Below are 12,265 nucleotides of genomic sequence, written 5' to 3'. Positions count from 1 at the left end.
AACATATGTGAGTTATTCCTATCAGATCTTGATATTTTGTAAATATTAACACGTATTTGCACTTCAATTATCTTGTAGTTTTATTTTATTTTTTGTATTCATCATGTTTCTGAATGTAGTGGTTTAGAGCTAAAGAAAATTTGTACCTTAGTTTTTCAGTTTCTTTATAAAACCTGTACTCATAACTAATAATAGAATATGATAACTACAATGATAATTATAATTATCTAGGGTTACCACCTGTCTGGGTTTTGCCCGGACAATCCAGGAATTCAAACATTTGTACAGAATCTGGAAAAATACAACTCCAGGTATGAACTACATAAACGAGCTAATACAATGTGCAAGAATTCAATAGTCTTACGTGTTAAACATCGTATTTCAATTATGAATGTCGATATTGTGTAAATTGAACTATGAAGATAAGTAAAGCTGTTCAAATTCCACAGTATGAAGAAGGAACTGACGTATTAGTAACTTATTACTACTACTGTAGGTCTACATAAAAATTAACCAACCTTCTGAAGTTCACACTCAATTTTCTGAATATTTATATTACTGGCATTGTCTAATTCTACAATAATAGGAATAATTTGTCCACAGACAAAACCACTAATTGGAAGACGAACCACCATGGTCACTGGTCCCGACTTACACCAAAGGCAGCAAAAGTGTTTGTTGCTTTCAATTATCACTGGTTCCTGCAAATCAATTACATATTCATATCAGAGTAACATACCTAAAATTTTAAACGATTATTTAATGAGTTATGCACGTGAACATAGTTTATGGTTGACTGAGAGACTTTTGATTTGTGATGGGCAAAATGATATTGTATTAGGTACTCTTCGAGTACTGGTACTTCATTTCCTCTGCTATTCTTTTTTCACAATTTCTCCAACATCATACAATAACCCCCTTTTCTAAAACATAACATAAATAAACGATATATTAAGGTTTCTTCCGGCTCCCAACCAGAGATCCGAACAGGGAGCTATTTTATCTCCGGACTTTTTACAATAAAGGCGCTTCATATTATGGGCATAAATGTAACGTTTAAATGAGCACCAATAGACGGTTACATCACTGAGTATTTAGAGAAAAAAAGGAAAGACAACCAAAGACCTAGAATACTGTAATATCTTTGATGTCGGATAAAACAAGAGTTGATCAGGAGAGATCAAACTGGAAAGATTGAAAATGAGGAATCTGATATAAGTAAGTGGAGGCAATATCAGATTCAGCTCGGGTCCTTGTGCTCGCCAACCCACAAACTTACAAATGTATACCCTCCCCCACCCAAAAAAACAAACTATTGACAAATTAGAAGTGGCACAAAATAATTCTATGAGATTAATCACTGGTGCAGTTAAATCTACCCCAATAACAGCAATGCAAATAATAACAAAGAACTATCCCATAAAAGATCACTGTTGCAATATGAAAGAATGATAAGGTTACCACATGACACATACTGGACAAGCTACTAATTCAGATGCAGAAAATTGGAAACGCAAAATGTATTTCTACAGGCAATCCAGAAACTAAGAGATACCTGTATATTTAATTTTACTTTAAAACGAGAAAAGTTTCTATTACCTAAATCACCATTACCATATGACAATATAAATTGTAACACAAATTTAATTAAGGATTTGAAGAGAAGAAGAATAGTCTACACTTGATTTAAAACAAGTTGCTCTTGAAACTATAAATACATTCTACTCCGACACAGATTGGTTACACATTTATACAGATGGCTCCAAATATCAAAGTGATGAACCGGCTGGGGTTGGAATATATTCCAAATTATACAGTTTTTGTCTTCTACTCACTTTGATGGAGAAATTACAGCAATCAACAGGGCATTAACATAACTTATTTATCAAATTAATATGTTCAAAAATGCTGTTTTATTTAGCGACCCAATTTCTGCAATCCAAGCCATAGCTTCAATCAATAGGTACTCCTACAAATTCCAAAATCGCACAAATTCAATCATCCATACACATACTAGCAAAACAAAATAAAAACCTGTATCTCCAATGGCTCCCTGCCCATTGTGGTATTATAGGCAATGAGACTGCAAATTGTTTGGTAAAGAAAGGAATAAAAATATTACAAGTACCCTTGAAAAAGATATCTTATCACAATGCCAAATTGTTCATACAAACACAATTTCAAATTAAAATTGTAAAGAAATTTCAAGAAAACAGTAATAATAAATCTTGGTCAGTATTGCCTCCTGAGAAAGAATATATTCCTGATTCTCCTCGACATGATGCAGTAGCAAAATTTCGAATGCTAACTGGCCATGACTATTTAGCAGCACACCTGTTTAAAATTTAAATTTTTGGTTCACCAAAATGCATCCTGTGTAACCTAGAAGACTCTTTGATGAATCAAGAACATTTACGAAAATGTCCAGCTTTGGCATGAAATCTTTTGGATTGGGACTCTAAATTATTCTGGGAGGCTAGAAGGCGAATGGAAAACTTCCAAGTGCCGAAGTGTAAAATGAAGTTGTGTTTTTAGTAACTGAACCGACTAATTTGTCAATTTTTGTATGTGAAATTTTGTTGATTCTTTAGTCTCCCGTATTTTCTTCAAAAAATTTGGCAACCCTAATCTGGTAAGAGAGCCTGAAAGTTTCAGCAGTTTATCTTAAGTAGTTTTTTATGTGTAATAATGACTTGGAAAATATAGATCTATGTAGAATTCGGAAAACAGGATTGAAAGTTAAATGTATATTACAGGTCATTATGGCGCCACAATTTGAATAAGCACATAGAATATATTACTCCTAAATTGAACTCTGCCTGTTATGCATTAAGAACCACCTTCTATTGACGATATAAAAACACTTAAATGTTATACTTTGCATACTTTCATTCTATAATAAAATATGGGTAAATTTTCTGGAGCAACTTGTCTGAATCTTAACACATACCGGTATTTCTTTTACAAATGAAATCTTTAAGGATGATGACTGTGTCCATATAGGACACCGTGTAAGAAGATTTTCCAAAATTTGGAAATCTTGACCATACCTTGAGAGTCCATCTTTTTCCTGATGACATTTTATATTAAAAACAAGATAAATTTAGTATAATCAAAATATTTCTAATTTTAATACAGAACACAAATCAGATCTCCATCTACCCTCTATTAGTCTAAGCTGTTATAAAAAAGAAGTTCATTATTATTGTATTGCAGTCTTCAGTGCACTGCCTAATCATCTTGAAGCTTTGAAGGACCATGAGAAAAAGTTTAGAACAGAATTGACCAAATTTCTCCATACTCATAGCTTCTACAGAACTGATGAATTTTTATGTTTGTAAATTGAATTAATTTACTTGCTATGTATTGTAAAATTTTGTATAGTTCAACTAAAATATGTTTGTAAATGGAATTAATCTGCTTGCTATGTGATACATTTTTTGTATGTAGTTCAACTGAGGAAGTGTTATCAGTATGCTGTACCCTAAATTGAATGAAATTACAATAAATGAACTGAACTACTGAATACAAATATTCTCAGAATATACAGGAAGGTCTATATATAACTACAGTTAACAGTTGTTAATGAATATATTCTGGAACTCCTTTACAGCAAGAAAAATCTTTATGGCTTCACCAGTAGGATGGATAAACATGAGTATAATACTCGTAATAAAGAAAAACTGGACATACCATTTTGCAAACTATCCAAAGTTAAAAGTAGTCCTAACATGTTGGGCTGTAGGATGTTCAACATGTTACCACAGGAAGCACAGGAAGTGTCACTTGACATATTCAAAGTCAAAGTGAAAACGTGCTTCTTAGAAACCCATTCTATTCTGTGCAAGAATATTTTGAGTTAGAAAATCAAGCTGTAGATATTTTTTAGGTTTCTTTCTCTGAATTTTATTATTATTTTGTAATATATTAGGAAATTCTCATAAATTGTTAAGTTAATTCTTGTTTTATTGTATATACACGGAGCGCATCAAATAATATTTGTGATCAGTGTGTTACAATTTTCATCTAGATATTACCCTATTTTTGATAATCTTTACTCTCAATTGTAAACTCTAAGGAGTATTTGTGATCATTTTGTTTTATCTTTAGTGTTATAATAGAATATTTTTCATTTTTGCACGATAATTTCACACGTGTAATTTGACAATGTCATTAGCTTTTGCTATAACGACAGCTAATAAATACTATACTACTACAATACTAATTGTTCAGAAAAGAACACTTTTATATAAGCAAATAAAAAAAATGCAATTTTTTACTCTAACGATCAACTCCCCATAAACTAGCTTTCAATATTTAATAATAGACTAATGTAAACTTCATCCATCTATGCATGACTTCTCCCCTTTTATCAGCATATTGTTGTTATAATTCCCATCTTTGTATTTTCGTAAGTTCCTGATTATGATTCTCAAGAATTCAAAGAACTGAAGGAAATATTCAACATGTAACATGGTATATTAGACCTAGACACAATAGAGTCTGAAAAGCTCATATCCAAAGTTTACTTTATATGTAGCATACCGTAATAGTGAAAATATATTTTGCCAGCATACCTTGAGATAAGGATTGCTATTTAAATCCACATAAGAGAGAACATTAAAACTTCCCTTGATGTCACGGTTGAATCTCCATGGACAATCAAATATTACTTTTGCTGTGTAACGTATTATGCCATATTTCCCTTCAAAAGAAGATGGCAAACCATATGGGAGTGTAGTAGCAAACTGGAATATGTGCGATCCAGATGGAAGTTCTTCTACGTCCCCTGTAGGATTGCATGTCATTAGATCTATAGACAATAACTATTCAAGAAGTACAGTATCAATTAAGAGACTTTTACATTTTAGTTTAGAATAAATAGATCTAATGAGAAAGTGATCAAATAAAATCCGTTTGTTTGGTCTAACATTGGAACTGGTTTGTGGCAGACTTTCTTTGAGTATACAGTACTCACTTTTCATCGAAAGCCAATGCAAGATGCTTCTGTAAAAGATTGCATATAAGTGGCATGTGAAGATGCAAGCGGTACCAGCAATTCAGTTTCTCAGTATGCAAAACTAGCTTTAACATTTTTGGAGTGATCAAAAACAAAACATCAGGAAATCTAATGACAGACGTTATTTTTCGCATTTTATATGGCGCATTCTTATTTTGCAATGGGTATCCAGGAGACCCTACAGCGAATGCACTGGGATAATTTACAGTCTATAATCCGGATTTGTTTCTGTGAAGCTTTAATATATTTGAAACTTTCAAGACAGCATTAAAAGGCTCCAAATGTTATGTAGGCGACGAGGTAGTGGACATTGTGCCAAAGTGATTCAGTAAAATAATGCCAAAGAATAACTTCACATACCAGTACAGCATAAGAAAACTGAACAAACACTGGAATAACTGTCTCAATGTACAGAAATTTCTACCAATAAACAACTTTTACAATGTACAGCTGGAAGTTGGAGCACGTGATAGCATCACGGTTAAGGAGTAATGCTGCACGCCGGAAGGCCACAGGTTCGATTCCCGATGGGATCGTGGATTTTTCCATTGATCTAATCCTTCCAGACGCACTATGGCACTGGGATATACTCAGCTTTTAACAGAAATGAGTACCACAGGCATTTCCTTGGTGGTAAAAGCAGTGGGCATGTAGGAATGACATCCCTACTGCCATTAAATGCAGATTGTCTATAAATGTGGAAGTCTTAACATCTCGCCACCCTCTGGTCGATTTGGCCTGTCATGGGGTTGACTTTACTTTCACCTTTACATCTAGAAGAAGTAATACATCACTAGTTTCTAGAACAGCTTTCGATAAAACTGTAAGCAACATTCGAAAACAAGAGTACCAATGGACTTCATTCTATCATGCCATATAGGAATGGAGATTACTGGTCAATTATAGTGAATAGTACTCACCAGATATTCCAAAAACATCGATTTTGTGCTCAAAATACTTCTCACGACCAGTATAAGTACTTGAGCCCGATTGTCCGTGGTTTTCTCTCCATTTTGTATGACCTTCTCCTCCAATTATAACAGTGATTTCTGCAAAACAGGAACTTAATTCAAGTAGTTACTCAATGCCGACTTTATTTACTTATTTTTAATGTTTATTTATGTCCTTATACGAGTACAATCTATTATAGATTTTAGGTTCGTTAGAATTAAGTGTGCACACACACAAACAACATTTTTAATATGAGACTTTATCTTATTTATTTATTTATTTATTTATTTATCTACTTATTTATTTATTTAATTATTTACTTATTTACTTACTCATTTATTTATTTATTTATTTATTTATTTATTTATTTACTTTGCAGGGTAATTAATTATGCGCAACAGGAAATAAAGATAAGTATTCAATTTTATGGCTCTGACCAAAAAAAAATCAATTATTTTGAAAGGCATGGTCTCAAGCAAAATAATTTTTACTCTGGTTTTAAAACATTTATCATTTACAGTTTTAATATCTTCAGGTATCTTGTTATAAGAGTATAATAAGTAGGGCTGAAAAAAAGTATCGATTATAGGCTACCTGCATCGTACGTAGAGTTCTGTGTTTATAAAATGCTTGTGTGCACACTCGACTAGTTACGGTAGCGGCTGTTTGTACAGTCTGCTTCTTATGAATGAACTCATATTATAATTCACATTTACAGGATTACTTGTGTTTCAAATTAATTAAGTCGAGACAAGTATTAAATTTACAATATATATCATGATCAATTAAGTCAAACACTTTTTTCCCCATGTTCTGAATTCAGTCCTCTTATTATCTGTTCTTTGTTGGATTTTTGTTCTGCATTCTGATACAACCTCACGTCACTTAAGGAGGTATACTATTGAAGAGAGTCGGATGTTCACTCTTTCTGCTACTTACAGACAGTAAAGACATCTGGCAAAGCAACGCATTTTGTAAACAATGTATATAGAAATTATTTACTACCCTGATACCAATACTTTTCTTCAGCCCTAATAATAAGATACAGGTATTGTATAAGTATTGCTAAGACTTTTGGTAATAGTATGACAGTTTATATGCAGGTAAGTTGTTCGCAGCCCAGGTGTCATAGTCATTTATTCAAGAGCCGTCACTCTCAATATAATTATCTTTTCCTAATATAATATACATATATTTTACAATATTACGTCTAACACTTACTGCGAAATTCTTTCGCAGAATCCAGGTTTATTAAAATACATCCAGATAGTGTTTGTCCAGCTACGTATATATTATGGGGATTATCAAATGTCAACTGCATATTTTTAATTCCCATGTTGAACACTTTCCCATATCACATATATATTACAATCAGTCCCTGTAATAAAAGAAAATAACAATACGGTAATTATTATTAATAATAATAATAATAATAATAATAATAATAATGATAATAATAATAATAACAACAACAATATTTATAGATTTGTTAAATGTTCTCTTTGATTTTAATCGCCCTATAATAAAGGAGAATTTTTTATTTAACATCATTTTTTAATTGCAGGTACTAGTTAGACACGTATCAATATTGATAATGAGATATATGAATCCTCTAGATTCAAAACCCTCTAAAGACAATTTTGTTCGTAATTGAGTTACGCCCACATATTGCTTACTAAGAATGAATTCGAATGATTTATACAGTTTGAATTCAAGAAGTCGCTAAATTTAAAGCAAATTTAAAGCAAAAGGTTTGTTAAAAGTCACTGTGAGGTTGAAAATTTGCCATCAGTTACTGTTAAAATCCTTCAGTTTATGAAAGTGAATATAGGGGATTTTGAATCTATAGGATTCATATAATGAACGAGAAAGAAAATTATAAAGCCGAAGTAGTCGGAGAAAATCTGTCCCCCAATTGCTTTAATTCCCACAAATCTCAAGCAATTTCGTATATGCGTCATAAGTTTCGGAACATAATTTTAATAAGATCAAATCAAAAGAAATTAAATCACTACCAAATAAATAACTTAGATTACCCCAACAAATAAACCTGATATAGAAAACATAAAAGAAATATTAATGACTGAATTATTTATTTATGAATAGTTGATCCATTTTTGTTGATTATAAGATTAAATTACCTTAGGGATAACAGCGTAATCTTGGATAAGAGGCTTTATTGTGTAGGTTGAAGTGTACAATTCGAGGCGATCCTTAAGCTTCCCCCGCCCCCTTAAAGATGAGTATTTTCCCTAGACCAAAGATGATAGGCCTACTATAAATTTGCGAATAAAATACGTGTATTTTCGTAGAAGTCGAGTATTTCCTCTGGACCAAAAATGCAATACAAATAGAGCAAAATTTAGTATTTTATCGTGGAGCAAGATAAAAATGGAATATTTTCCCTTGATATAATTAGCGGCATGTACGCTACTTAAGGCTATGGTCCTGGTTACTTTAGAGCAAAAATGACATAGGTATATTAATTCGCTTCCTTAGTTACGGTGAAGATCACCAAAATGTAAGTAAAACAGCAACAGATGAAACTGTAAAAATAGCTGTAATAGTATTTTAGATTTTTTTTTTTTTTTTTTTGTTTGTTTGATCTTGCTTAAATCTACCACTCTGAAAACTATTTTTGGCAAAGATTTACAAAAATCTTGTTTAACATTAAGATTTAATGAGAATAATTTGAAAGGACGAGATCTTAATTTTTTGCGTAGTTATTTACTATTTGCACTTCATTATTAGATGGAGCACATTTTTTCCCTTTCGCAGTGTTAGTTGTATGCCGCAACAAATACTTGAATTTATAGTCGCATTTCCACAGTCTATTAATATTATTTTAGTTTCGTTTACTACACCATTAATTATCCTAATTAGTCACAAACTTATCCATAATTTCTTGCCCATTAGCCAATCGAAGAATAAAAGAAATCACCAACAATACTGAACCTTTCTATTCATGTCAAGTCTTTGGTTTTCGAAATGTAAGACGAATGTCAGGTAATCACACGGCAAATTCTCGGCATCATCTCGCCATCACCAATTCTATCGACGCTAGATAACCTAGTAGTTGATTTTTTTAGTAGGTTATTTCACGACGCTTTATCAACTTACTTACAAATGGCTTTTAAGGAACCCGAAGGTTCATTGCCGCCCTCACATAAGCCCGCCATCGGTCCCTATCCTGTGCAAGATTAATCCAGTCTCTATCATCATATCCCACCTCCCTCAAATCCATTTTAATATTATCCTCCCATCTACGTCTCGGCCTCTCCAAAGGTCTTTTTCCCTCCTGTCTCCCAACTAACACTCTATAATATGCACGCTTTATCAACATCTTCGGTTATTTAACGTCTGAATGAGATGAAGGTGATAATGCCGGTGAAATGAATCCGGGGTCCAGCACCGAAAGTTACCCAGCATTTGCCCATATTGGGTTGAGGGAAAACCCCGAAAAAAACCTCAACCAGGTAACTTGCCCCGACCGAGAATCGAACCCGGGCCATCTGGTTTCGCGGCCAGACGCGCTGACCGTTACTCCACAGGTGTGGACCCTAGTAGTTGTCGTTAAATACTCAACTAAGTAAACTATCGAGTTTACGATACAACGGAAATAATATACTACATATTTTATGGTTCTGGGCAAATATAGTTTTGTACATCCTTACAGAAAATTTCTCTCACATTTCTTTCTGAAATTAAGCCCATGCATGCTATTAATACAGACTTATACGTACCTAGACGAGAAATGAATTCATATTAATGAACAAGCCGGTAACATATATGCAGGAACCTGTTGATGCGATGGAGAACTGTTACACACAAGCCACGTTGTACTGTTGGTTTACATTCTCATGTTGTTCGGAAAGAAAGATCAATAGGAGTTATATTTATATTTCGTTCAGGGTCGTCTTGAAAGGGGATCAAAATCATAACAGTGACCCTCACGCACTTCCGCACAGATAAAAGATCTATTAAAATTTGGAATAAAGAAACCAAAAGAGGAAATCCCTTTCTTTGTACGTACTATACATTGCCTACTATTATGCACGTCGTAAATTGGAGGTTGGTAATATTTCAGGAGCCGCAATGTACGTAATAATCGAATTCATACCGAATAAACAGCCGAAATCAATAGGATTGTTATCTTCTTTATCTGTAAGTGAAAGAAGGTTTTTTCGCGACGACCTCAAGTCAATTAAGCCTGACAACAGCTAGGCACATGATTTCTGTGATTATCTTCTAAACAAACTGTGTGACAAATTTACAGGATGTAAGTGGAGATCTTGTGACACCTAGTAAATAATTTTTAGACTCCGATAGCGTCGTCTTTAGGCTACAGAACGAGGTACTCTTCGCTTTCGTGTCTCTAGTCGCACAGACGCAATCGTTCCCGGCTCAAAACGCGGCGCCGCGTCGAGTAGCCCCCTTCGCCCCTGGTCCAACCGATTTACATATTGTTCAGAAACGACATTTTGTCCTTTATCCAACAGTAAATAAATAATTAATATAGCTCTCATAATTTCCGTGCAGTAAACAATTTAAAATTTGCATTTTTTGGAACATCCGAAACTCCTACATCCTACCCTCTCCCCCACACTCGGGGAAGGACATACTTCTATGCGGGTTTAACAACGTACAAACGTAGATTTATTTACATTTCCAAAAACAGGCATAAGCAATTTTTATTTGCCTACACAATTTTCCAAAATACTTATAGTCACAGATCGTGCAGTTAATTTTGCACAAAGACTTAGCTATAGCTTCATCAGCATCCTAGCTAGACCGACTGTCTGACACTAACAGAAACTGGAAGGTTTTGTAGTGGATGACAAATTGGCTATGTTGTTGTTCAGTCACCTGTCAGGAAACAGATCTGAATCTCACAAGTGTTACTAAGATGGCACCACTTATGAAGCAACTAGGCCAGGAGATAATGGGGTAGGGTGACCAGTTCCTTTCCCCTCCACTGCATATATCGTCGACTAGCTACATATTACACTAGTCAGACGTCAGATGACAGACATTTTTCCAAGTCTTCTGTTCTCATGCCACTTTCATTACATCACTGTTCCATTTTTATAAATATGCCAACTACTGTACTTACTTACATAGAAATGAAACCATCAGCAGCTTTTGTTAAGTACTGCGTGCATAGATTGTAAAGAAAATGCAACGCAGCAATCTGGGAATCACTGGTATATACGCTCCGGCTTAAAGCGTCACTGGTCCGAAGGTCAGCTCACGTGGGTCGTATTGAGTCTTTCGTAGAAGTAAAGCGACACGGTTGTACCTCATAGGCTACAATAAAACATCCATACATGTATTTTTCTTGTATGGAGGAGGGACCCGAAGGCTTACACTGCAGCCTGAGGCTATGTGAATTAATGATGGCGAAATGAGTCCAAGGTACAACGCCGAAAGTTACCCAGCAATTCTGCTTCAATTCGTTGAGAGAAACCCCGAAAAAAAAAAAAAAAACCCAACCAGGATTTGAACCCGGACGCGCTCGTTTCACGGTCAGACGTAAAGACCGTTACTCCACATACTTACATACACAAGATGCGAATTGAATAGGCCTATTTTCTCAAAGGGAAGGATATTAAAGTTTTAATTGTCGATAAAAAATACTGTCCACAATAATTAGTAAAGTTGACCCATTCGTATTGTTGTCGCGTTCAACTTACAATGAAAGAAGAAAGGAGAATCGCTGTTATGTTTTGCATTAATAACACATAAAATACGGAAACTATACATTAGGCACATGAAGCGGACAAATGTTATCCCTGGAAGGGACAAAATAATACCTTTTCAGTAGGGGACACTAGATTCTTCAGGAGGGGACGATCCCTGGCATCCCCTGTCAATTCGCATCGTGTCCTGTCATACATACATAGGCTATAATATACTGTATAGTCTGCACTTCATGAATATTGTTATTGTTGCTGCTAGTGCCGTTTTAATGCATGGGCGAATCTAGAGGCCGCCGGGGGCCTCAAAATGATGAAAATAATAGGTAATAATAATAATAATAATAATAATAATAATAATAATAATAATAATAATAATAATAATACAGTATAGGGTTAAATCGTCTTAATTTTTTAAGCAAAATATTATTCATTGAACATGATGGTATTGTTTGTTGATATCTTCCCTGCTTTGACAATACTGTACTAGCATCTCTGTCGCTATGTCTCTGCTGCGTCTGTTATTATTATTATTATTATTATTATTATTATTATTATTATTATTATTATTATTATTATTATTATTATTAAAGCGATA

At 33.9% G+C, this 12,265-nt stretch overlaps 1 protein-coding gene across 2 annotated transcripts in view; it reads right to left on the bottom strand.

Moving 5' to 3' along the window:
• The window catches only part of LOC138706381 (arrestin domain-containing protein 17-like), a 33,725-nt gene that overhangs the window by 8,544 nt on the left and 12,916 nt on the right, over nucleotides 1-12,265 (bottom strand). Inside the window, exons 1-5 of one of the 2 annotated variants that reach the window (XM_069835589.1) lie at nucleotides 9,715-9,809; nucleotides 7,193-7,349; nucleotides 5,941-6,069; nucleotides 4,578-4,789; nucleotides 519-701 (exon numbers count right to left, since the gene is read on the bottom strand). In XM_069835589.1, the coding sequence (XP_069691690.1) occupies nucleotides 519-701; nucleotides 4,578-4,789; nucleotides 5,941-6,069; nucleotides 7,193-7,307 (639 nt within the window). In that variant the 5' untranslated portion in view covers nucleotides 7,308-7,349; nucleotides 9,715-9,809. Of the gene's footprint in view, nucleotides 1-518; nucleotides 702-4,577; nucleotides 4,790-5,940; nucleotides 6,070-7,192; nucleotides 7,350-9,714; nucleotides 9,810-12,265 lie in introns of those variants that run through there. The other variant, XM_069835588.1, reaches the window with a different exon arrangement.

This window comes from Periplaneta americana, chromosome 9 (genome assembly GCF_040183065.1).
Source record: "Periplaneta americana isolate PAMFEO1 chromosome 9, P.americana_PAMFEO1_priV1, whole genome shotgun sequence".
In the NCBI taxonomy this organism is placed as follows: domain Eukaryota; kingdom Metazoa; phylum Arthropoda; class Insecta; order Blattodea; family Blattidae; genus Periplaneta; species Periplaneta americana.
This window is presented reverse-complemented; position numbering and strand designations above follow the sequence as displayed.